Here is a 26,865-nt window from a genome sequence, read left to right on the forward strand (position 1 = left end):
CTCCCTCCACTCTGCGCCCCCGCGGCCTCTCTCTCCTCCCGCGGGAGCCATCGCCCTCCTCCCGGGCGCCCCTCCCCGCGGCCGCAGCCTGTTTCCCGGGCCTCTCCTCCGCATTCTCACATCGCTCCAGCTCGACCTCCCCACCCGCCCGCCTCCCCGGGAGGCCGCGGCCCGGCGCGGCACCGCCCCTGGCCACGGTTACCCGGTTACCGCCTGAGAGGCCGGCGCCTGCCCAGGCGGGCGGGACCCGCACTGACCCCGCAGGGGGCGAGGCGGGGCTGAGAGGGGCGAACGCAGAGCCAGACCCCCCGCCGCCGCCGGCCGCCCACCTCCAGGCAGGGCTTCGTGCCAGACCCGGCTGCAGTTATCAGCTGGGTGGAGGGCAGTGCCAGCTGCAGGCGTCCCCGAGGCGCAAACACCACCCCTGGCCCCAGCCTCCTTCCCTGCAGCCTTCTACCTTCTACCGGAAACAGAGCCACGGGGAGCTAAAGGAGGATCCAGCAACAGAATGGAGGCAGGGACTCCACCTCCGAGGCAGGGCCGCACTGAAGCCCAGCTCACCTACCTGCTGGGTGACCTTGGGCAAGTGACTTCTCTATGCCTCAGTTGTTGCATCTGTAAAATTGAGATAGTAGTAGTATTCACCTCACTGAGTGCTGCGGTTTGGTGCCTGGCACATAATAGGGACTTCATAGACAGTTGTTACTATTATTACCTCTTCCCCCACATTTGGGGTTTGGCAGAGGGACGTATTGGCTACATGGTCATTAAGGATCTGTTAAGCACCTCCTATGCGCGAGGGAGATCACATGGTATGGTCCAAGAGTCTTGGAGTTAGATGTGGGGTTGAATCCTGGCCCTGTCACTTCATAGCTGTGTGTGACCTTGTAAAATTCTGTCTCCTCTCTGAGCTGAAGTTCCCCCACAGGAAAATAGGGACCGTAATGCCCATCTTCCGGGGCCAATGCTGGATTCAATGAGATAATGTACAGGGAGTGCCCAGGGCAGTTCTCAGCACACAATAGTGCCTCTCAGTAAATAAGAGACGCAGGATGGAGAGGACAGGCTCGGTTTCTGCTACAGAAGAGCTCTGGGCAGGTAAGACCTATGGGAGAAAAATGTCACTGAGGAGGATGACCGTTCATGCTCAGCATGCAGTCAGTAGGAAGGGCTGAGGGAGGGCAGGCCCTCCTGTCTAGGAGAATGAAACTGCTAAGGGTGGGATGTCAGGCACCGGTGGGGGATGTTTCCGAATGGGGCCCGTTGGTCCTCAGTGAAGCGGCAGCTACTGGGCCTGAGAAGGGATGTAGGGGCGCTGGAATGACTGATGTCAGCATCTGCTTTATTGGAGAGGCCCCAAAGATGGCTTGGCCATCTCTCTCCCATCCTGACAGGAGAAAAGAATGAAAAGGACAGTTGGAAAATGAGCCCTGAGCAAAATCTCCCCCCTTTATAATAACTGTGAATGTGGCTGGGCATGAGCATGGCCCTGGACAGTGGCTGTGTGACTCTGAAGCTGGGTTCCCTCATCTGTAAAATAGTGGGCTGGTCAGATGCTTTCTAGGCCCCTGAGCTCCTCCCTTCTTGAAAGCAACATTTGCTCTGATCCTAGCAATGTAGGGGAGAAGCCACTCCTGGAGAGTGCAGGGCCCATCTTCAATCCCATCACCCATTCCATGAACTGGCTGGGAGCCCTCTTGGATGAAATGGAAATGGAGTGGGGCTTAACAGTGGGACAGGCTCCCCAAAGCAGCTCAGGAAGACCAGCTGTCCCACTGATTGTGTGATTCTGACAGCTGGAATCAGCCTTTCAAGCAGATGTCCAGCCCTCTTACAGACAAAGAAAGCCCAGAGAAGTGAAAGGACTTGCCCAAGTTCATGTGTCTCTTGAGAGGCAGAGCTGCCTTTCAATCCACTGCACCATATTGCTTCAATTAGTTTCATTAAGAGGGACAACAAAAAAACCAGTAAGCTAGTGACCAAGGCCATCCAAAGTCTCTTTGAGTCCATTTCACGAATGCAAAATGGAAATGCCTTAGCTTCACTACCAGATAAGAAAGTGCTTTGGGAAGTGAGAAGAACACTCCAAACAGCCCAGGAGCTGCCATAAGCACTGTCTGGAGCTGGAGGGGGTTAACTAGGTGGACAGTTGGCAGAGGCTCCTGCCAGGTCAGAGGGGATTTGCCTTTGTGATCAGCACTGCAGGCTCCACGAAGAGTCCAAGGACACTGGGCTCTGAGTACTAATATGCATTTTTATTCTGCAATAATTTTCATACTGAGTTCAAGAGGCACCAGCTCCAAGTACATAAAACCAAATCAAATTAAATTAATTGATTTTATTGAAACCTGCTGCAGTTGTATTCAAGCCCACAGCCAGGGGCATGACCCTCATGAAATACCAAAGGGGCTTTTGAAATAATTAAATTAATCACACCCCGGGTTATGCACAAGGGCTTGCTCCTGGACTCACAGGCAGGCATGTTCCCGGTCCCAGCAACAAGCGGGAGAGGAGCATGTGGCCGCAACACAACCACAAAATGTGGTGCTGCCTAGGGGAGCTGAAGACTCAGACTTCTCATTCCAGGGTAAGCCTTTGTTCATGCTCTTTTGGCAAACATGCACATACACACACTCTCATGCTAACCCATACACACAGTCACAACACCACTCATACTCACACACATACATATGTATACACAAACATACTCATCTGCTAGATTTCCCTTCTGTCTCCCTGTCTACCCATGGTTCAGATCAAGTGCTTACCTCATGATCCTCCTTCTTTAACCCACCAGGACCCCTCCAGCACTTGGATGATGCATTTTCTTGTTGGCTGTTGTTTCATAAGCGCTTTTTTTTGCATCTCTAAGTAAAGGCTAGTAAGCCCCTTGAATGCAGAGAATGGGCCTCCCTGCCTTCTCTGGATCTCTCAGAAAGCTCAGCATAACCTAGAGTGTGAATAACTTAACCACTGTAAGTGCTGTGCACTTGGAAGGAGCTCCAGACATTTATTAAGCACCTACTGTATGCTAGATACTGTTCAGATGACTTTAGACATATTAACTCATTTAGTCCTCACCACGAGCCCCCACCCCCTACATGCCACCAAGTTGGGATTGTTGTTGTCCTTATTTTACAAATGAAAATAGAGAGACACAGAAAGGTCAAGTAGCTTGACTGAGGTCACCCAGCTGGCAAAGGGAGCAGGGTTATATTACTTCTTAGGAAATCTTAAGCCAAAACAATTCTATACATCCTGTTGCTGATCAAGAGGTAGATCACCTTGTGCTTGAACACATTCCCACAAACAAGTATGGTTACAAAATCCCAGCATTACAGGGACACTCACCAACCCTTCATTTTACAGAGGAGGAAATTTGCAGTCCAGGAAGGGGAGGGTTCTTGTCCAAGGTCACAAAGCAATTTAGAGGAGAGCTCCCAGCCTCCTGTTGGCCCACAGCTCAGAGCAGCTCTGTCTGGGAGAAATGTTACTGATTATTCCAGTTCCTCATGCATTCGAATCTAAGACAACACTCCGACGTAGCCCGTCCTTCAGAGACAATGAGTGTCCAGTGATGAGCAAGAATCGCCCCGCGGAGCTGCCCATACTCTATGGCCCAGGTCCTCCTCTGTATCCAGGGAGCAAACTTGGGCAGAGAGAGGGGACCTGGCCTTGTTAGGGATCAGACTCCCAAACTGCGGCCTCATCAGCACCTGCTGTAGTCCTTGTTGTAACTGCTGGGACACCTTTGAAGACAAAGCCTTTCCCTCTGTTCCTGTTGTGCAATGAGCTTTCAAAAGCCCCTGTCCCTCACCGCCACTGCCCCCCAACCTCTGCTCCTTCCACACCCCGCCCACTACCAAATGCTATGCCCTCAAGGTTAACTTCAAAATAAAGCCCTGGAGTCCAGCCAACATGAATCCCCTCCCTGGCTCTGAGAACTTGAGCTGCTTAATAGGAATGGGGAACTTGAACATCGTAACCACAACAGCCCCTCTTTGCAGGGTCTGCACAGCTCTGTGACCAGCATACATATTCTCGCCACGTAAGCCTCATTTTACAGATGAGGAAACTTGGGTAAAGGGTGGGGAGAGGCCTGCATGCCGAGCTAGTAGGGCCTGGATTCAAAGCTGATCTTTCCCTCTTTTTAAAATGACCAGATATTCTTATTAACAGTATGGCATGCCTGTCTGGCACACTGCATAATACGTTTTTCCCAGATTTTTTTGACTGAGCTCTTTGATTACTTCTTTATAGGAGAATAATTTTTTTTTTAAATTGTGGTAAATGTTTATATTTATATATGTGTAACATAAATGTTGCTATTTTAACCATTTTAAGGTGAAATTCCGTGGCATTGAGTACATTCACAGTGTTGTACAACCATCACCACTATTTCCAAGACTTTTTCATCAACCCAAACAAAAACTCTGTAACTGTTAAGCAATAACTTCCCAACGTTCCCCTCCTCTGAACCTTGGTACCACTAATCTACTTTTCATCTCTAAGAATTTGCTTCTTCTATTTATTTATTTATTTGTTTATTTTGGGAGAAATAAGAACACTGGGTAGGAAGAATTTGCCTATCATAGATGCTTCATAGAAGAAGAATCACACAATATCTTGTTGCCCTTTGTGTCTGCAGAGTTAACTCTTTTCCCCAGTAAGCTGGACTTCTCAGCTTCTCAGACCCCCGGTTTCTCCCTGCCTCCCTCCAAGGAATGCCGTTGGGGTGGGAGTCCCGACATGAGTGATGTCATCACAGGGAGGGCCAGTCCTGTGGAAGCTCAGGGTCCCCGGTCCCCAGCAGGTAGAAGCACCTGGCCTGGTCCTCAGCGTTACGGACAGGACCAGTGAAGCAGCAATGTTAGGGGGCAAGAAAAAGGAGTTTCCAGCAGGGGGGGAGACGGGCCAAGGAGTGACCCGCAAAGCGTCCAGGGGCCTGGGCACTACACTGCCACAGGCAGCCAGGGGCGAGCTGTAGATGGACCATATTGGGCACATTTGGTGATGGTTTTGCTGAAGTGCGCCTGGAAGCTGCTGTCCCCACTGGAACAAGCCTCTGGCACCTATTGGGCACCTCCTAAGCTAGAAGGTGGCTCAGTTGTGTTGTCCTTACTGGAGGGGGGTAAGCTCTTGAGGCTGTTTCCCCACTCACAGCCCCCAGCCCCAGGAAGAGGCCTCTTCCTCTGACCTCAACCTCAGCTGGAAGCACAAAGCAGAGCCTGCTCAGCCCTGCCCTTCTCTGGTCCTCAGAACCTCGTGCTGCCCTTCTACCCAAGCTGTCTGTGCCTGCTCTCTGCACAATGGCCATCCGGAGGTAGTCCTGTGTCCGGTCCTTCCTTGGCCGGAGGCAATATCCAGACCCTTCCTCCACCCTTCCAGGCTTCCCGCCCACTCCTGAATCTCCACTTTGAAAGCTTTCCACGGACAAGTGATCTCTCACAACCGCCTTCACTTCCCCTCCCAGTCCAACCTGCCCCTCCCACAGGCCCCAGCCTACCCATTTCCTCTGCCCTTTTCACCCTTTGGCGCCAGAACTCAGCTATTCTGAGCCTTTGGCCCAGCTCTTTCCTCCTTCCAGCTGCTCCTGTGCTGGGGCCTCCATCTCTTGCTTTTTCTCTTTGGCGTTAACTGTTACTCAGCCCTGCATCCCAACAAAGAAATGCACCCTGAAAGCCTGTGGCACTAAGGTATGGGGGACATCAAAGGCAACCAGACTGAGCACAGACCTAACACTTGAGTTACCTATTTGGAAATGTTAAATGCAGGCCACTGCATTGCTAGGGTGTGTGTGTGTGTGTGTGTGTGTGTGTGTGTGTGTGTGTGTGTGTGTGTGTGTGTGTGTGTGTGCGCGCGCGCATGCGCCAGTAGACTCTGGGTCCTTCCAAGAAACTTTTCAAAGCAACCTTTCTCCCCCTTGCCAGAAACAATGAATTAGTGAGGATGAGCCCAAACAGGATTAATAGTCCTTTTCTGGTTACTTGAGTTTCTTGCTTCTTGTATAACACAGCAGCCACAGGGTTTCAAGGTTTCTTTGAGAAGATGCTAGAGCAATGACTACAGAGCTTATAAAATTACACAGAACGGTATGTTTGAAAAGATCATTTTCTGTATTCAGCTCTGTGAAAAGTTTTCCATAAGAGCAGCAACAGTTGGATAAAGGTGCCTGCCCACATAAAACAGCTTTAGTAGGGTTTCAGATCCCTTTCAGAGTGTCGGGAAGAAAGAAGGGAGGGGAAAGGACTATCAAAAGGAAAAACAAGTCCACATGCTTTGATTTGGCCTTGGTGACCAGGACAACACACTCTAAGGGTGCCACAGTCAATATTCGCTTCACTGAGCTTCTTATCAGGCTCCAACCCATGGGGAGCAAAGGGCAGAGCTTGGCAAGAGCACAGGTGCTGTGTGAGGGTTCAGGGTGAGGCCCAGGCTGATTAAGCTGTCCTGGGCCTTTCGGTCAGAGGCTCCCTGCAAAGAGGTCCTTGGAAAAGGCTTACTTGCTGCAAGGCAACCTCCTGGGATCCCTGCACCAAAGTTTTCAGATCTGGAAACTGGCAAATTTTTGTTAGACAAATATGTGGTTGATGTGCAGGTTTTTCTAAACATGAAACAAACCCCACAAGTTATAAGGGGGAAAAGTGGTGGATTTGATTACAAAAATACCACAATCCAAGTTAAAAACAGACTGGGAGAAAATATTTGCATTATAAGTTACAGACATAGGTTTAAATCTACGATATACAAAGAGCTCCTATACATCAATAAGGAAGAACATGAAATATAAGTGTCCACTAACATGATTTAAGTTGCTCAATCTCACCAATGATTTTTATTAATAAAATGTAAACACCAACTCTTAGGTGCTGAAGAAGAAATAGGGGAAGGCAGATCTTGTAGGTAAGGGACACTAGATTAAAGAGCTAGAGGACTTGAAAGCTTATCACCTGTCCTGTAAGACTCAGCAAATCATTTTCCATGTTTGGGACAATGTTCTAGTTTATATTTTCGTGGAAGTTGCGTAAAGGATAATGTTGGTCTTCTGCCTCTTGCATCAGGCATAAACATGGCTTCTTATACCTATCCCCCTTCTCAGAGCAGCTCAGAACACTCATCACATCTTTCTCCTTGACCCTCACCTCTCTGGAAGATTAGAAGCAGAAGATTTATTGGATCAACTTCTCAGCTGTGGAATCTGAGCAAACAGAAGGGAAGTGGCTGAGGTAAGACACCCCTGGCAGCCCTTGGTGAATGTTGCAACTGGTCTGGGGCACTTGCCCTGTCCCCAAGGGGGTCTATGTGTACCACAGGGTCTGCTGTCCAGATGGCTGCATGGGGCATGGGGAGCAGGCAAGGGCTACACAATAGAAAGGTAAGAAAGTGTACTGACTTTATTTTCAGGCAACGCAGGTTAGGATTCTACCTCCTCCTGCATGCTGCTGCACGCATTGTCCCATCTTTTTGCATACTGGGTTCCTTTTCCATAAAGTGGGCACAGTACTCCTCACCTCCCAGTCCCCTTGCCTTACCATTGTCCTTACCACTCAATTGGACATATTTCAGAGACAGCCTTACCCTCTGTTACTTAACGGTTTCAGCTCCCCAAACTAGATCACACGACTTCATGGGCTAGAGCTGTGTCTCCGGAGAGGTCAGGGACCCCAGGGAGCTAACAGCACTGCGGCCCTGCCATCGTCACTTTTGAACTCGCAGCACCTGGCACACTGTGTTGCACATGGAAGGTACAAAATAATAGTTACAGAATGAATGAAGGAAACTATGGATGAGGGAGCCGAGGGTCAGAAAGGTGAAGTGTCGTGCCACAGGCCATATGACCCATTAATAACTGGCAAACACTGTGCCGTCCACTTCCTTCTTTATCAAGGGCAAATGGAGAGGAGAAAACACAGCCAAGCATACTGGCTCATGAAGTCTCGTGTTTTCCAGGGAAAGTCCCATTTCACATCTGTTTTCTCTTACGATTATAATAATGCCCACTTTTACTATCAAAAGTGTCCCTTTTTTTTTCTTAAAAATATGGACTGCTTCACGAATTTGTGTGTCTTCCTTGAACAGGGGCCATGCTAATCTTCTCTGTATCATTCCTATTCTAGTATATGTGCTGCTGAAGCGAGCACAAAAGTATCCCATTTTGGATGATAAAGTCTCTGTTCTCTCTGTTATGAGGGAGAGTGGACAGAAGGTCTCTGTGTTTCCCTGACTCCGTCTACTCTCCCACCCCTCACCTCTCCTGACCTAACAGAAACACAATTAAAATGTCACCTCATTATCTATTCACTGAAAGCCACACTGGAACTGCACTCCCCACAAAGGCCAACTTCCCCCAGCAAAATCCGCCTCAAGGGTGCCCTCATGGCCTGTGCAATGGGGTGATGGGGTTCCCAGCTGCTTAACTGCCTTCCACTATATCACCAGTAAGTGGACCAAAGACCCTGCCTCAGCATTCTTACTGTGCTGAATGATGGGCACCTGCTTGCCAGGCCTGTGCCAAAGAAGCCCTCTACCCACACCCCATGGGCTAACTAGTATCCAGTCTTCCTATTCTGCAGGGGGCATCTGGACCTGAACAGGGACTCATCCATCACAGCTCTTGGGGGGCCTGGCAGCCTCTCCAGAGAAGGATGCGCAGACTGAGGTGAGAGCTGGGGTCTCTGAGATCCACCCACCTGCAGGAATGCTGGATTTGAGGGGAGGCAGAGAGGCATCATGAACACAAAGAAACTTCCCACCCAGAGGAGCTCACCAAACCCGGGGCAGCCTCAGGGATGAGCATTTTCAGACATGTTCAGGAAGACATGGCTGGGATGTTGGATTAGGGGATGGGGCCAGCCCTCCCACTGGTCCTCAGACCTTTAGAGGAGGCCAGGAGGAGAAAAAGAGCCATTGACACCTTAACAGAGTAAGCAGGTACTCTTGGGAGATCCCCTCCACACCTATGAAGTCATTCAAAGCCTGGGATCCACAGGTGCCTCTCCCAGAGCCTTCCTCAGTTCACTCACCTCACTAGGCCCACCCCACTCCTCTGCACCTGTCCCCTCTGCACTGACAGATGACAGAGAACCCCCCCGCCACTGTACGACTGCAGAGGCCTCTGTGGTTGCTGTCCAGGCCTTTCATGGGAGTGTGGTGCCTTTGCCAGGACTAGCCCTCCCCCTGCCCCACAGGGCAGGGACCCTTCACTTTCTGATCCTACAAGGAGCTGTGCCCTGGGTTCTGCCTACAGCCTACACTCAACTGTCTCTTACCAGCCACCTACCTGAAAGTGGGGCATTAGAATCTGGAACCTAAGGTTGGTAGGTCCCAATCTGCTGGACCTGGACCCACAGACTCCCTTGGCAGTAGAAGAAGATGGTACCAGGTCTCACTTAACTCTTTCTCTGGCCCTGCCTGAGCCTTGGAGCCCCATGATCCAGTGCTCACAGGCCTGGCCCCAAGTTAAACAAGAGGACAAAGCCCAGCTTGTGGCTTCTTCCCCCAGCTGGCTGATACCTATTTTCCCTAAAGGAGGAACCCAGGCTGGCTTTGGCCATCTCACCCCCTCCTGGAGAGCAATGGGCATGCCACACTGGGCACTCTTTGAGGTCAGGCACTCAGCCTTCTTTCTTCTGAATTCCTCTCTCCTTCCAGCCCTCACTTCCCCTACCTAGGCCAGGCCCTTCACTCTAGGAAGAATATCCCAGGAATCATCCATCACCAAATTCTAGGAGCTGATCTCAGCAACTATGCGGCTGGAAGGAGCCTGGAAAATCCACTGTGCCCATGATGGGAATGACCATTAGTGCCTGGAGGGCAGGGATGCTGTACCCATTCCTGCAGCCCCAGCCCCAGCACAACCCAGACAGAGGGCTCTCAGCAGAGGCTTCCGGAACTGTGCTTGAGTCCTAGCTTGCTGTCTCCATGGCTGCCCTGGAGGCTGGCCCAGAGCAGGCACACAGTAGGCATCTGTGAATGAAGCAACAGGTGCCTGCCAGGTCCTAGCTCCTGGGCTGGGCACTCTGACTACTTTATGTGGGGCAACAGCCCTACAAGGTAGATACCATCATCCTATTGAATGGATGAGAAAATGGAGGCTCAGACAATTTAAGTGGCTTCCCTGAAGCCACTTGGCAAGTATCAGGCCAGACTTCAAGCTTAATCCTTCCAGTCTCTGAAGACTGTGGTCTTTCCGTTTTCATGTCAGCCACTCAGTCCACGCATTTGGGGATTTCAAAGCCGAATAAGAAGTAGCTCCAGCTCTTGGGTAGTTCATACTGAAAGAGGCAGACAGTTTTGTTCACAGCTACCTGGGACAAGAAACAGACGTGGCCAGGCCTGCACCCAAAGCTGAAACCTATTGTGTAGGCTGCAGGCAGAGGAAGAAGGTCACTGTTCCTCTGTAGTTTGAGAAAGGCATCTGGGAAGAGGTGGCAGTGGATTCGGCCACAGACAGGACATGATGAGGCTAAGGATGCATTGAGGATGGATTTTAAGCTAGTGGGAAGATGGGTGGGAAGATGGGTCTGCATCAGAGGCTTCCCAGTGCCCTTAAATGTCATGATGGCCCGTCAGGCAGCCATTTGCACAGCCTGGTGGAGCAGGCAGGGGTGCAGGGAGGGCTGGCGGCTGGGAATCTGCCCAGGACCTGTTAGGTTTCTCAGCCGGAGCTGCAGGCCTGAAGCAGGTGGAAGGGTTGGGAGCTGGGAGCGGAGTCTGTGTGCCCTGTCTCCATGAGTGTGTTTGGGAGACTCGGGTGACCTCCTGGCCTCCATCAGTGGGAGCTGGGGGAGAGGGAGACCAGCGAGCTCTGAAGGACGCACCCGCCACATCGTTGCACACTTATTTTTCCCAAACACTTGACTGACGTGACCCACGGGGCCACAGGGAATGGCCTTCACTGGGCTGGCAAGTCGAGGGCAATGACAGCCCTCAGTTCCTTGGGCGGCCCCTCCCTCAGGGAGCTGGCCCAGGGCGAAGAGGGCCTTGGACTTGCTGCTCTGTCCCAGGCCAGCCTGCCACAGTGGGGGTGGGAAGGGCCGCCTGGTCCTGTCTGCTTCTCGCTTTTTCTGTTTTCAGGGTCAGCACAGTTCAGGGAGGAGACACAGATGGTCGGGAAGGCCTCTTGCAGAGACAGAGGAGCACAGGCACTGTCTAGGGGGTGGTGGGAGGGGACTGTGGGGTGGAACAGCAGCCTCTGGCACAGCCATGAACTCACTGCAGAGTAACTCACTGCAGAGCCTTCCCAGGCCTTGGTTTCTGTTCTGAGAATGGAGGCCTTGGAGCAACTTGAAAGCTCCGACTTTCCTCTAGTTCTTGAACGTGCCATCTTCCTCTTCCCAAGATGTTGCCAGACAGGAGTGGACAGTTAGTTTACTTCAAGTTTTGCTAATTGTCTATTCCTACCTTGTGATTTGAACAGTCCTGCTGTTAGACCCAAAACCTGATTAAGAAAATCAGTAGATCCCCTCAAAGTCCAAGAAACTCATGATGATTAAGCATCCACTCCACATCAGGCCCCACGCCAACTGAAAAGGTTTATGTGGATTATCTCATTTAATCTTGATATTAACTCTGGGAAGTGGCTGTTATCATCCCCATTTCCCCCAGTTTGGCATAATTTCTTAAAGTCCTGCAGTGGTTTCCCAGGACCTTCAGGATAAAATCCAAACTCCTCCCAGCCCACCCTTCTAGCACCACACCACTCCTAACTGGGCCAGTCCCTCATGGATGGACTGCTTCTTCCACACACAGTCTCAGGGTCTATGATACGTCCGCCCTTCCCATCCATTCAACTTGTATCTTTCCAAGGCCTGGCAAGTCCTTCTCTCCAAGGAAGAGTAGGCAGTAGTGGGAGGCAGGTGAGGCCCTAGGGCACCACATTTAAGGAGGCACTCACTGTCAGGTGCCAGGCCTGCACTTGCATGCTCCTGAGAGTGAGCACCTCCTTAAATTTTACACTGAGTGCCTCACTTGCCTCATCCTTGTCCTGGCCCTGCCCCAGAGACTCAATGCCCAACCCAAAGGACCTCTCCCTCCTCCAAAGTCCACAGCCCTTCCTGGTAGGTCCTGTCACTGGACTGTGTCACGGGGACTGATCTTGATGCCTCGTGTGAATGTCCATCACTACAGGGCAGACACCACTTGTCCCCTGTCCCCATCCTAAAATCAACAGGGCTTGCTCCAACTTCCAAATTGGCTCCCCATCTGCCCTCCTTCATCCTCCACCCCATCAACCTGGAATTCCAATTCATCTTTTAGAATCTATATGAAAATTATGGTTTAGCACTGTATAGCCATTAAAAATTACGTTTCCACATGGGTGAATTCTTCTATAACCTGGCTGTAAGAAGAAAAGATTGGATAATTTGACTATACAAACAAATTTATATGGCAAATCCCATACGTAAAGTCACAGGCAAATAATAAACTGGGAGAAACTATTTGTCACATATATCATAGACAAAGGGCTTAGTGTATAAAAGATTCTTAAAAATTGAGGGACAAAGAACAAAAACCCAATAGCAAATGGACAAGATATAAAGACAATTCACAAAATGCAATATTAAAAATGATCATTAAACATATGAAAAATTTTCAACTTCACTCATAATAAAAAAATGAAAACTAAAATTACAATGAGATACCATTTCTTACCAGTGAGATTGGCAAGAATTCCAAAACTTGACAATAACGTCTGTTGGCAAGGTTGTGGGAAAACAGGAATGCAACTGACACAACCCCATGGAGGGGAATCTGGCAACGCCTAACAAAACTACATCCTCTTCAACTTGATAATCCCATTTTTAGAATCCCAAGCATATGAAACACACATGCACAAGCATTGTAGCATTAGGTAATTGCAGAATATGAGAAGCTACCTAAGTGGTCATCCGTAAGAGAGCAAGTGAATAAACCATCACACATACACATGATGGAGTATTATGCAGCTGTAAAAAAGAGTGAGGAAGACCTCTATGGACTGATATGAAGTGACTGCCAGGAAATATTACTGAATGAATAAAGTAAAATGTAAATACATCTAAATCTGTATTTACCTACCTACCTATCTATCTATATATAGTGCTACCTTTTCTATGAGAAAGGGGAAATAAGACAACATATAATTTTGCTTCTCTTTACACAAATAAATAGATGCATAAGCAGAAAACAATTAAATTGGTTACCTACAAGGAAGCAATGGGTTACAGAAGAGAGTGACATATCTCCAACTATACCTTTCTGTATATCTCCAACTATACCTTTCTATCTCCAACTATACCTTCTATCTCCAACTGTACCTTTCTATTTGACTTCTGAAAGCATGTTCATGTCCTACATATTTTTAAAAATTAATTTAATAGGAATGAGAAGGAAAAAAATCCCTCAAACTGAAAAAAAAGGAACCTAACTGTAGTTCAAATAAATACTATAACCACACTGAAGGACAGAAAAAATCAGGAAGGAAAGACTAATCCTAGTAATTTATGAACATGGCATGGTGAGGTGGGGATGAGAGGAAGGTTTGTTGGTTGTAGTGATTTGGGTGAAACAATTCTGAGAGTATTTTTAGATGTAATATAGGATGAGCAAAGGAGTGAATTTTGTTGACAGTTTGGGGAGCCCAGGTTTCACTGCTGAAGAAGGACATGTAATTATGAGATGGGGAAGGCAGGAAACAACCATGTAGAAATGGATTGGAATTAGAGGTATTGGTATGGATTCACGATTTCTAAAATACAAATATGTCAGTGTGTGTGCATGTGTATGGGTGAATAGTACATGGATGTATAGGTGTATGGATGCATGTATTTCCTAGTTTTGTCCCCTGAAAGGGCCCCAAGGTGCAAATATACCCAGCAACGAGCAAACCCAGATCTGGATGTCTAATACCATTCCTCGCTAAAAGGAACCAGAGCCCCCCAGAGAAATTACTGATTCCAGGGCTAGTGCAGGTTAGGTGCAAGATAAGCCTGGAAATCTCTTCTCATACCAGAAAGTAAGAACATACTCAAAATAGGGATAGTGGTGTATTAAAATATCATAGGTGAGAAATACTAAACCATTGGAAAAACCAGAGTTCATCATTCTATGCAGACAATAAATAAAAACATTCTGTTGCTTACAGTAGAATGCAAAGGGCCCATTGGCAAGAATGGAGGCAGTGCTGGAGTTGGAAATGCATCATTGTGCAACCTCATGTTAATGATTGGATGGGCCAAAAGTCATCAATGGGTGCTACATTTAGGGAGAGACTGATGAGGAGCAGGGTACTGCATGGTTTTAAAATGTCTCCCCATAGACCACTTGCTAGTTCCAAGGGAGAAAAAAAAATCATCCTATAATGGAGAAATCAGACACTGCCTGGACTGAGAGATCAAAATTAACATCACCAATGAGGGCCTCCTGATGATGCCCTGAGAAGAACCAAGAGGGCTTATGCAGGGTTCTGTCCAAGAATACATAACCTGGATTCTAATCACGAGGAAACATCAGACAAATTCAACATGAGGAATATACTGTCTTACAAATAAGTGGGGGCATTGTATTCTTCAAAGATGTCCATGTCATAAAAGACAAAGAAAGGCTGTGAAAAGGTTCCAGATTAAAGGAGATAAAGAGACACAACTAAATGCAATATCCAACCCTAGATGAGATCTACTGGAGGGAGAAATGCTGGGGAGAACATTATGAAGTTAACTGACAAAATCAGGATACAAAGAATAGATTAGATTAAAGTGTTGTATAAATGTTAAATGTATTGGTCAACCATGCTATGATTATGTCAGAGAATATACCTATCCTTGGGAAACACATGCTGAAGTATGTAGGGGTGAACTTACCTTCAAATGGTTCAGGAAATCACGTGTGTGTGTGTGTGTGTGTATGTGTAAGAAAGAACACAAATGATTAAGCAAGTGCTGTAAAATGTTAACAGCAGGTAAATCTGAGATATAAGAATATAAGGATATTCTTTGGATTATTTTTGTTTGCAGTTTCTCTGTAATTTAAAATTTTTCCCAAATAAAAAATTTAAATGTATGTTCCAATATTTGAAAGATGCTCTCTTCTCTGTAGGAGTGGACTCTCCTCAGCCAGGGGACTGCCAGCAGGCAGCCAGGCCAAGGAGGAGTTCCTAATCAAACCCATCTGGGTTCAGTGTGTGGCCTTGGAGAATTCACTTGACCTCTCGCGTCTCTGCTCCCTCCTGTGGGGCCATGTCCACCTCATGGTCTTGGGACAATTAAAAGAGATGATGCCTGCAAGAACTTGGCCCAGGCCCCCCATAGGGTGTGCTGGACATCTACGGGAACTATTACTTCACTGGTAGTGTTTTCATCAGCATAAACCCCTTTAGGGCACAGAGCTGAGAGCTGTCTACATTTCCAAGAGCCACTTCTGGCCTGGAGCAGGACCATGAGCCAAGAACAAGCAGGGCCAGCTGGAGGGTGGCTTCCACCAGCAAAGTGGTCCCCTCGCCCTCCTGCTTCACCCTCAGGCCTCAGCTTCTAGAACTCAGGCCCTCCTGCTCTCTGCCTTGACCACTTGCCCTCACCTGCAAAAGCCTTTCCTTTTGGCTGGCACTTCTTCAAGGCCCCCTCCTGGTGACTCCTGTGACACCTTGCTAGAACTATTCTAGTCTCCTCCTTCAGCTCCTTCTTTGAGTAAGGGACCCGAGGTGGCATTTCAGTGTGGATTCATTTATGGCCCCATCTCTCCTCTTCCAGGGAAACATTTTGTGACAGTGCCATCATTCTTGTGTTCCTGGCAAAAGGAACTATAATTCCTGGCCAACAGGAGGGTGTGTGCGTGTGTGTGTGTATACGCATGTGTGTGTTTGTGTTTGTGTGTGTGTGTCTGTGAGCTGTGGACTTTCTTGGAGGCCATGAAATCGCCCCTCAGGCCAGGCCTGGCCTGTTGTGAACTTGGGGCCAAGTTCTTGGGTCCAAGAACTTGGGGCCAAGGCCTGTGCTGTTGTCTTCCACTTGTCCCTCCCACCCTACTCTGCTCTTCTTGTGCCCTGGGAGGCCGACCACTGCAGACACAGCAACGGGCTCCCTTGCCTCTGGCCTCCTGTCAGCTCAGCCTGTAGGGCCCTAGGTGGAGAATGGAGGAAGGGAGTTTGGGGTTTAGAGTTGGGGTGTTTAATGCCTTGTATCCCTTTCTCCAGGGAGGCCTCAGACCAGCTGTATCCCTGGACCAGAGGTCACAGCCCTGGTAAGGTGGCCCCTCCACCCCACCCTCACTGTCTCTACTTCCAGCAGCCCCTCCCTCTCCTTGCCCAGCCCCTCCCTCTCCTTGTCCCTTTAGTGCCCCTGGGTGTAACAGCTCCCCAGTGTTCACAGACCTGGGGTACTTCACTGGGTCTTGAGAGTTCCCTGCACTGGCACTGGCCTTTGAACTCAACTCTCCAAATTGTCTACGAACTGAAGTTTGCCACCTGTTTCCTGCCATGCCCCTGACTCATGCGGACCCCTGTGGAGGGAGGCAGTGCCCTCTCCCTTAATGTATTTGGTACTTGTCTGCACGGGAGGCCCCACATTGCCATGCTCAGGGAGGGCATCTCAGGGAGGGCATCTCAGGGAGGGGATCTGCTGCGAAGCCATTCGCACTGCAGAACAAAAGCAAGGGCTACCACGTCGGGCCTCTTCTGCCTGCTGCTTCTTGTTCCAACTTCATTTCATCTTTTCATAAGTTACTGTTCTGTGAGAAGCATTACAAGAAGGAAATTAAAAGAGAGAAAAGTTGGTGGAGGAATACCTTTCTTTCTTTCTTTTTTTGGTTTAAACCTTTTGTTATGATCTCTTTAGGAGCCTGATCCAACTAGAGGGACATGTGGCAGAATATGTTCTTCAAAATTAGTTCTGAGAGACACTTGGGGCTCTTTATTATTCATTCTATTAAAATCAAAATATTAGCTGATGCCTGTCGTATCGTCAGAGCGGGTCTGGCAACTTCTCTGATGCATTGTCTACTTGAAAGTAAAGACGAAGGCCTTTCATGTGGAAGCCTCTATCAGGTCCATTCTGTTCTCCTGCTTGTAATGACAGAAAAACCCTGGCCTGCTCTGTGTCTGAGACACTGACAGATCCAGGACAAAGCAGTGGAGCCCATCATGTGTCCCACTGTGCCAGGGCCCTCTGGGCAAGGCTGCCTCTTCTGGGGCCCTACCTCTCCCCTGCCAAGGGTGGCCATGGAGCAGCAGGAGGACCCCTCCTGGTCCCAGGAGTGTGGCTTCTCATATTCATTGATTTTGAAGTGGGTGGAGGGGACAATGCCAGGGACCCTGAGACTTAAAGATCAAACTGCCTTGCCGTTTCCTTGGATGCCCTCTGCTGCCCTTACTTCTGGAAGGAATACCATAATGCAGATAATTCCATTTCTCCAGCAGGAACAAACCAATCTGGCTGTGGCGCTCTGCTCTAGAGCCACCCAGAGGTTGGCCTGATGTTTTCACTTGGGGCCCTAAGTAAACAGAGAAGTTCTTAGCTCAACAGAGGCTTGTCTTTTCTGAGGACTGTAGATGGGACCAGAGTCCCCAACCAATAGGGATCCTGCATGGCTGAGCAAGGCTTGTGCCTGGTGGCCGAGTTACACAGCAGATGAATGCATGTCACTTGGGGGCCTTCCAGCCAGCTGTGGAGAAAGACTCTCCTACGCTGGATGTGGGGAATGTGGGGGCTTCAGGTGCTCAAGGAGGCAGAGATTCCTGGGGGCTGGGTGGGCTTCCCAGGGCTGGTGGGATCGGACAGGTGGTTAAGCACCAGGAAGGAGAGAGAAAAGGGAAGAGCCGGGAGGAATGTGAGTGACCAGCTTGGAAGCCAGGGTGGGAGACCATCTCGGGAGGGACAGGAAAGGAGCATCTGCTGGGGGAGTGGTCAGAAGTCAGTCTGGAATGCCCTCGACTGCAAAGAAGATATTTCTCTCTCCTTCCTTCCTTCCTTCCTTCCCTGCGAGGAAGGTATCCCTCCCTCCCTCTCTCCCTCCCTCTCTCCCTTCCTTCCTTCCTCCCTTCACTGCAAGGAAGATATTTCTCCTTCTTCTCTCCCTCCCTCCCTTCCTTATTTCCTTCCTTCCTTCCTTCCTCCCTTCCCTTCAAGGAAGATATTTCTCCTTCCTTCCTTCCTTCCTTCCTTCCTTCCTTCCCTCCCTCCCTCCCTTCCTTCCTGCAAGGAAGATATTTCTCCTTCCTTCCTCCCTCCCTTCCTTCCTACCCTGCTTCCTTCCTTCCTTCCCTGCTTCCTTCCTTGCTTCCTTCCTTCCCTCCCTCCCTTCCTTCCTTGCAAGGAAGATATTTCCCCTTCCTTCCTTCCCTGCTTCCTTCCTTCCCTCCCTCCCTCCCTCCCTCCCTACCTTCCTTGCAAGGAAGATATTTCCCCTTCCTTCGTTTCCTTCCTTCCTTTCCTTCCTTCCCTTCCTTCCTTCCTTCCTTCCTTCCTTCCTTCCTTCCTTCCTTCTTTCCCTCCCTCCCTCCCTTCCTTCCTTCCCTGCAAGGAAGATATTTCTCCTTCCTTCCTTCCTTCCTTTCCTTCCCTCCTTCCCTCCTTCCTTCCTCCCATCCATTTCCTTGAGCAATCCTAAATTCAATATTAATCTCCCTAGACCTTCTTGTTGATAAATGTTGATTTCCCCAGCACACCTGTTCATATTTCAGATGGAAATGTATTATAAAATCACACCATTCGCTGGTGATTACCATGGTAATCAGGCACGCTCACTGACAGGCCAGCACTCCTCTTGAAGACAAGGGTCTGGAGACAGAAGCTTTCATGTCACCTATGCCATGCCTGGAGAGAGAGGGAAATGAAGCAGGCATGGGTGGTGTTTGGGAGGGATGGTTTCCTTCTCTGGGGAAGTCTTGGCAGACAGCACAGCCCCAAGGGCCCAGGAGGGCTCTGTAGGGTGAGGGGGGTGGGCCAGATGAGGGCAAGTAAGTGGGAGGGTAAGGCCTGCATACCTTGGTGTTCTAGTGTATATACAGCTAGCAACACTTTTACGGGATCCACGGCAAGAGATCTGAGCTACCAGGATCAGGTATCTTAGTCAGAATATCATTCAACCTCCCACCAGGTGTAGGAACAATCTCTACAGCCTCCTAGAACATCACAAAGATATAATTATTATTGCTGCTTCTCTGTATCATAGGATTATGGTTTAGGGTCTGACGAAAGCCCAGGCTGTTTGAACTGTTATTTAGTCCTGATGCAGTCCATTTTAAGTTTTCTAACCAGACTGCTTGGCTTCAGATTCCAATTATAGCACTTACTGGCTGTGTGACCTTGGACAAGTTACTTAACCTCGCTGTTACTTTTCACTTGTAAAAAGCAGATAGTGTAAGTTTCCAATGCATAGGATTGTTGTGAGGATTATGTTAATTAATAAATGTAAAATGGTTGAAATAGTGCCTGTTACAGAGTAGTTGCTTAGAAAGGTGAGCCACTGAGATCCTTGAGTCACCCCTTTATCTTCATAGAAGAGGGAACTGAGGCCAAACCACGGGGAAAGCAGATAGCAAGGACTGGACTGGACTGGACTCTGAGCTAATGCTGTTCATATGAATGACACTCTATCCCCTTGCTCTCTAAGGCTAAGGAAACCTTCCATGCAGGAGTGCTGTGAGCTGAGCAGTGCATAAGAATAGAGTGTTTGTGGGAATCAGCATTTTACCACCTGGCAGACCTGCCTGGGCTGTAGCAGAGCCTCCCCACTCAGTGGACAAGGGACAGGAAGGATCAAAGGTACAGCCACTATCCTGGGCTTTGCACAAACATTGCCTTGCCTCCTTCTCCTGGTACCCCCATGTTATCCTTTCTGAACAAAGAGGTGACTGAGGCCCCAAGAGCCCAAAGCTGCATGACAATGACGGCGAATCAGGACTGGAACCCAGACCCCCTGCCTCCCTACCCACAGCTCTTTCAGCTCCCTTCCCAAATATATCAGCTTGCTGCCCTCTGGCTGTCCTGTTTTCTACCCAAAACTAGGACCTCGTCCACCTTCTCAAGCTCAGTCACCCCCTTACTCCCACTGAAGCCCTGGAATCTTAGGCCTAGTGGGGTTGCAGGTTCCAGAGTACTTACATCCTTAAAGGATATAAACATCTGTAGCCTTCAGTCACCCCCACAATTGCCTATGCATGTTAGATGTGTCTACTAAAAACAACCACTATAATAGTTGTAGCTGCCTTTATTGCTTATTCTGTTTTAGGGTTTATACTACCTTCTCCTTTTAATATAATGATATTTGTCATTAATTGAATTATTTTACATCGCACCAGACATCGTATAATCCAAACCAGGCCAGGAGCTGTGGGCTCTGTATTACAGCACCCACCCCACCAGAGGCAGCTGACAGGCCATTATTCTGTGTCCTGCAAACTCTGTGCAGTGATAAGGAAACTCCACCAATTTGATGCTTTATCTGGTTGCAGGTTGAGGAAAGATATTATTTCAATCAAGATAATGATTCTATTTCTTGAACGGAAATGAGATTTTTTTTCATTGCCTCATGGGGGTGCCACCAACATCTGTCTCCGGGCTGGAACAGGTCATGAACAAGTTAGAGGATTTTCTTGTAACCTGAGAGAGAGTGTAAACATGAAGGAGAACTGAAAGAAGGGAGCTTGCTTGCAAGAGAAAAACATATCTGCCAGGCCTCCACGATTATAAAATAAGCTCAATTTGGAAAATGTATACTGGCATTGAACAGAGCATTCAAGACCAAACTTCAGAAGGTAAGTGTCCGGTGTGAGCCCCACAGCCTGGAATTCAAGTGAGGTAAATGGCCTAAAAATGCCATGATGATACCAAAGATTCACAGAGGAGACTCAGCTATGACAGGACCTTAGACATCTTCTAAGCCTGTTGTCAGGCAGTGTGGATCAGCTGTGTAACTGTGCTGACAGATGACCTAGCTCCTGTTTCAGCCCCTTCTACCAGAGGGGGCTCGCCACCAAAAGAACCCATTCCATCTTGGACCAGATCCTGTGTTGAGGAAGTACCTCCAAATTATAGTCAAGTCACTTCATAAAAGGAAACCACAGTGAAAACTCACACGGTGCTGACAATGCAGGAAATCTAAATGCACTTTGGAAACAGAATACACAATATGCAAATGACATCAGATAATAAATGCAGGGAGACCTCAATAATTTGCACTAAATAGTGAAGTTAGTGAAATTTTAAATTATTTTAAATATTTGGGAATTCCAGGGGCTGTCATGCGGTATCTCAAATAATTTGCTTTAAATAATAATTTAAATTTTATGTATAATTTGCTTTAAATAATTATTATTTGCAATGAGAAATAAAAATAATTATTTGCAATTAGAAGTAAAAATAATTTTCAATTCCTATATCAATTGTTTATATAGTAACTCTAAAGAGTTCGAAAACGTTTGTAAAGTTCTTATGCATTTTAAACATTCCACTGAGAGCTGAATCAGGCTATTAATTGCTCCCTCTCCAAAGAAAAGGCCTATTTCAGCTCAATCCCTTCTGGAATAACCCCAACTGCTGACTCTAAAGACCCAAGAAGGTGGCACCTTTCTATACTGCATCAGATTCACCAAAATTTTGGAATCTAAACCACAATCTTGTTGGTTGTAGACTATCATTGGAAAGTAACACAAAACTCTGGCAATATTGGTTGTCTCTAGGACAGCAGCCTGCTTGAGGCCAGAGGTAGAGGGGAGACATTTTACAATATACCTTCTGGTACTTTTGAATTTAGAGCCTTGAGACGATACTGTCTGTTAAGAATAAAATTCCAGTTAAAAAAGCACATGTTATTTTCAGTTAAAAAAACAGACTTTGGGATTGATTTCTATTTTAATACCTATACTCCCAAAATACAATCTTACTGCAATGAAAATTACTGCCAGGTCAGTGAAAATGACATTTGGCTGTCTTGACAAGAGTGGTGCTCACACGCATGAGTATAAAAGCAATTGATGCCCTGCCCAGGTCTCTGTACCTACTCCCCAGCTGCTGAGTGTGGTACACAGCTTTCACTCATGACATTCTCGGGTCCTTGCTCTTGGTTGAAGTGATGCCTTGGAAGCTGCACCACCAGCAACACTCTGGGGGCAGCTGCTGACAAATAAGGGGACACACAAGCCCTGCCCCCTGCCTCCAAGTCAGACATCACTGCAGTGCAGTTGATGTGGACCAGACCCAGGGAGACCTGCCCTGAGACCACATTCCCACTCAGCTCTTGCTTCTTTACCCTGCTTCCCTCTCTCCTTGACAAGTGTTTCCTAAGAGCTCTCCCTGGATACATCACATCCCACTGAAAACTGACTCAGGCTCTGCTTCTAGGAAGCCCAACCTAAGTCAGTCACCAGTGGCTCAAAATGAAGCCCTCCAGCATCTTTTCAGAGAGTTGTCCCAGGAGCTGGAAGCACACGTGAGCCTTCCTCCTTGAAGGCAGCACCATAACCACCTTCCTGCCTTGCCGAAGACCACCAGTCTGACATAATACAGCCCACGAAAGCCAGCAACAGCAAAACATGGACATCCAGAACAGACAGAGTTCTGACAACTGGACCCCGTGGCGCAGCACAATGATGACTCTTCTTCCCCAGGATGAATAAGCAGGAGGCAAGGGCTGAGCCAAAAGGACCTGTTGCATAATCTGAGCAAAGTCCAGTTATGTGCAGCGGAAAGTCAGTGTGGACGTCTTAGGCAGCTCTACCACTTACTAGCAGAGCAAACTAGAGCAAATATTGAATGATTCTGAGCCTCAGTTTCTTCATCTGCAAAATGGGAATACTGGACAGAGCCTTTGTAAAGCACCTATGAGGCAGTACCATCAAGAGTGCTGCGAATTGCTCATCCAATGTGAATACTGGCTGTTGTTATGTAGATTTATAACTAGCTACCTTCTCCTGCTTGCTTGGGACAAATATTAATTAATCATCATTAAATAAATATATCCCAGCTGCCCCTCATCCTGAGCACAGTACCTAGAGCTCCCTGTGTGAGAAGTGGCTCTGGGGGAAAGGCAAGTGGACAATTGGGAGTCCTGTATTGGTGACTGTCCGCCACGAGCTCAAGATGTGGCCCCATTACTGTCCTCACAGGGCTCTGGTGGCCCTTGGCTGCAGCTGTGTGGGGAATTTTCTCTCTCTCTCTCTCTCTCTGTGTCTTTCTCATTCCCTCTCTCTCTCTGAGACAAAGGGAGTATCTCCAATGCAGATTTCCTGGAATCTACTCAGTGTATAGATTGATCTCAAATACAACCTCAAGTTTGTGAAAAATTCATGCAGCCATTTTCATATCGTGGAGTGGCCGACAAACAGGCAGAAACTAAATTTCATTTACATAGGTGAAGAATCCTTTATTCCATCCTGATTCTTTGCATCTGGACCATTCCTGAAGCCATGCCAAGCCCTCCAGCACCTGGCCCTGTCCAACCTCACCAGCATCTTCTCCCCTCCCACCCTCAGATCCATGCCTACACCATCCTCCACATAGGCATCCACCCCTGTTCCTTCCTTCCTGGAATAGCCTCCCTCCTCCATCAGTCCAGTTCAAGCCTCTCCTTCTCCAGGAAGTCTTCCCTAACCATTTCCCATCCCCAGCATTTCTGCCCGGGCCATGCCAGCCAGAGCTGGTGCACACACCTGGTCATAAAGTTCTTTGTCTCATATGCAGGTGTCTTCTCTTCCTGCACTGGACTGAAAGCTCCTCCAAAACAGAGCCAATGCCTGCTGCTTCTCGTGGATTTCCCAGAGCTTCCAGGTGCTGCCTGGCATCTGGTGATTAATGACATTCTCAGATTGATTAATGGATTGGCTCCTGTGACTGCACTTAGTTTAACACACTGTTAAATGGCCTCTGTGAGAATTTACTGTTCTGAATAGGGGGTCAACCTAGCAGCAAACTTGGAACTGTACAAACTGTTTGTGGCCCCAAGTAAAAAAAAAATGCACATCTCTCTTTTTTCTAGAGTCCTGCTCTCCCGCACAGGAATCGAGTCAAGGGAGTGACTCTTTCATGAGCCAGTGGGAACATTCTCCACTTAGAGGGCAGAGCCAGGGTTCAAACCACCCTCTTCCAATTCAGTGCCTTACATTCCTGGGTTCAGCTCCACCCCAAGGGAGGAAGCTTCCAGAAGAAGAACCAAAAGCCGATCCCATCCAGGTCATGCTCTTTTCCCCTAACAGGGAAGTCCACCCACTTCCCAGGAACATTGTTAAGCCACAGAACTAAAAAAGCAAAATTCATACTCACAAGCACCGATGCCTTAGTTTTAAATTTCAGGACACCAGTTTTTCTGCAAATCTGCTCATTTCCTGCAAAGAGAAGAAAGGGACGGAGAATCATATTAGCATCTGCTCTGGGTATCCTCAGCAGTTTCCTGGCCGACCTCAGGCTTCTGCACCTTCTCTGTGTTCTCACTCCCAGCAGCACTCTCCCCTCCCCAGGCACACCGCATGCTAGTTGGGTGGGTGCCCCTCGCTCCTCACAGGATTCCACCCCTCCAGACCCGTGGGCTCGGCCCACGCTGCCTCCCTCTCCCTCCCCGGCGCTGTGCCAGTCTCAGATTGACCACTGCCTCCAATTCCCTGAAGGCGCCCTGGCTTCTTCCCACTCCGGAGTGAGGCCTCCACTTCTGTAGCATGGGGTTGCCTAGCAACCCTGCGCGTGCAGCTCGGAAGGCCTTCCTAAATTGGACCTCACAGCACAGGGCATCTCCTTGTACAGCTGCCTGCATCTTAACAATCTGGCTCTGAATAATAACACAATGGTAATTGCATTCATGGACCCCAAACTACATTTAAATAATGTTCAAGAGCTGACACAAACCAACAAAGGCCAGAAAATGCATCGGGGAGGTTGACTGTAAGGCCAGGCAGGAACGTTCGGGGCGGGAGGGAGTTGACACCAAAGACTTGAGTTAATGACAACGCGAACCTGAACTGTGAATTCTCCTGCATTTCGCCTGAGTGTGTCATCACTGTAATGTGTTGTAATGTGAGTCTGGGCAATTAACGCCCAGAGGCAGTGATGCTTCAAGACAGGATGCCCTTTAGTTCTGCTGATGCATATGTGGATTTTTGGAGGGAGTCAGGAAGTGGGGAGCTCCTTGGACAGGAGGGGAGACTGTTAATGAGTGATTTTAGTTGGCTTTTACAATCGTGGCTAAATACATTTTTGAAGGTGGGGAAAGAACTTACCAAGCAAGGGCACAAAGCATTTGCTACCTCAGTGAGGGACAAATTCGACATGACTGATGCACTTCAGGATAAGAAGTGAAGGCAAAGAGGCCTTGACACTGGCTGAAGCGCAGACTGAGCAGCCTAGCTCGGAATGGGGAAAGGGGTGGGTGCGAGAGGCCAGCTTTGATCTGTGTCCCTGGCAGAGGATACTGTGCAGCTCTGCTCAAGGGAGGAGGGTCTTAGCACACAAGCAGTGGCAAGCTGGCAATCTGCTCCTTGTGGAGCCTTAGCAGTGAGGGCCGGCAGATCAGCTCTGATCATTTGAAAGCTGGAAGCACTTTGTTTTTAAAAAGCTCAATCCTCCTGCAAGGGAATGGGGCAGATATCTGTACATCCACGTTCATCAGCATTGTTCACAATAGCCAAAAGACGGAGGGAAGTCAAACGTCTATTGGGAGAAGAATGGATAAACAAATGTGGTATATACATACAGCAGAATTTTATTTAGCCTTAAAGTGGAAGGAAATTCGGATACAGGCTACAGCATGGATGAACCTCCAGGCCATTATGCTAAGTGAAATAAGCCAGTCACAAAAAGACAAATACTGTATGATTCCACTTATATGAGGTACCTAGAGAAGTCAAATCCATAAAGACAAGAAGTAGAAGGCCGGGCATGGTGGCTCATGCTTGTAATCCTAGCACTTTGGGAGGCCAAGGTGGGCAGATCACGAGGTCAGGAGATGGAGACCATCCTGCCTAACACGGTGAAACCCCGTCTCTACTAAAAATACACACACACAAAACTTTAGTCGGGTGTGGGGGCCGGTGCCTGTAGTCCCAGCTACTCGGGAGGCTGAGGCAGGAGAATGGCGTGAACCCGGGAGGCAGAGCTTGCAGTGAGTCGAGATGGTGCCACTGCACTCCAGCCTGGGCAACAGGGCAAGACCCCGTCTCAAAAAAAAAAAAAAAAAAAAAGACAGGAAGTAGAATGGTGGTTGCCAGGGGCTGGGCAGGGAGAGGAGAATGAGGAGTTATTGTTTAATGAGGACAGAGCTTCGTTTGAAAAGATGTAAAAGTTCTAGGATGGATGGTGGTGATGATTGCACAACAGTGTGAATGTACTCAATGAATTACACACTTAACAAATGGTTAAAATAAATATCCCCCTGCAACAATAGCACAGCATACACCTCCACACTGTTTCTCTGCAAGACTTCAGTCCATCTTCATTTTGGAAGTCAGAGTGGCCTGTGTCATTCACAAGCTTGGACAGGGAGACTCACTGGGACCAAAGGACATAATGGACAGTGTGACTGGGCCAGGGAGCCTGTATTAGTCTATTCTCACACTGATAATAAAGACATACCCAAGACTGGGTAATTTATAAAGGAGAGAGGTTTAATTGACTCACAGTTCTGCATGACTGGGGAGGCCTCAGGAAACTTAAAATCATGGTGGAGGGGGAAGCAAACACATCCTTCTTCACATAGTGGCAGCAAGGAGAATGCAGAGTAAAGAGGGGGAAGCAATCACATCCTTCTTCACATAGTGGCAGCAAGGAGAATGCAGAGTGAAGAGGAGGAAAAGCCCCTTATAAAACCATCGGCTCTCGTGAGAACTCACTTGCTACCACGAGAACGGTATGGGGGAATCCAGCCCCATGATTCAATTATCTCCCACTGGGTCCCTCCCACAGAATGTGG

The 26,865-nt window shown here is 48.4% G+C and overlaps 1 protein-coding gene, 1 long non-coding RNA gene and 1 other non-coding gene across 5 annotated transcripts in view; 1 reads left to right on the forward strand and 2 right to left on the reverse strand.

The window, feature by feature from the left end:
• The window catches only part of ZBTB7C (zinc finger and BTB domain containing 7C), a 386,078-nt gene that overhangs the window by 134,487 nt on the left and 224,726 nt on the right, over nucleotides 1-26,865 (reverse strand). Inside the window, exons 3-4 of one of the 3 annotated variants that reach the window (XM_055102785.2) lie at nucleotides 24,231-24,292; nucleotides 3,352-3,474 (exon numbers count right to left, since the gene is read on the reverse strand). In XM_055102785.2, the coding sequence (XP_054958760.1) occupies nucleotides 3,352-3,362 (11 nt within the window). In that variant the 5' untranslated portion in view covers nucleotides 3,363-3,474; nucleotides 24,231-24,292. Of the gene's footprint in view, nucleotides 1-3,351; nucleotides 3,479-24,230; nucleotides 24,293-26,865 lie in introns of all 3 variants that reach the window. The other 2 variants (XM_034943640.3, XM_034943641.3) reach the window with 2 other exon arrangements.
• LOC117976792 (uncharacterized) lies at nucleotides 78-23,746 on the forward strand. Its single transcript, XR_008621974.2, has 5 exons — nucleotides 78-1,098; nucleotides 7,100-7,226; nucleotides 16,169-16,215; nucleotides 19,585-19,736; nucleotides 20,426-23,746. It is a non-coding gene; the product is annotated as an uncharacterized LOC117976792 (long non-coding RNA).
• Nucleotides 8,035-8,141, reverse strand: LOC112437843 (U6 spliceosomal RNA). The gene has a single exon (XR_003026344.1). It is a non-coding gene; the product is annotated as a U6 spliceosomal RNA (small nuclear RNA).

The sequence above is a fragment of the Pan paniscus genome, chromosome 17 (assembly GCF_029289425.2).
Source record: "Pan paniscus chromosome 17, NHGRI_mPanPan1-v2.0_pri, whole genome shotgun sequence".
NCBI classification, from domain to species: domain Eukaryota; kingdom Metazoa; phylum Chordata; class Mammalia; order Primates; family Hominidae; genus Pan; species Pan paniscus.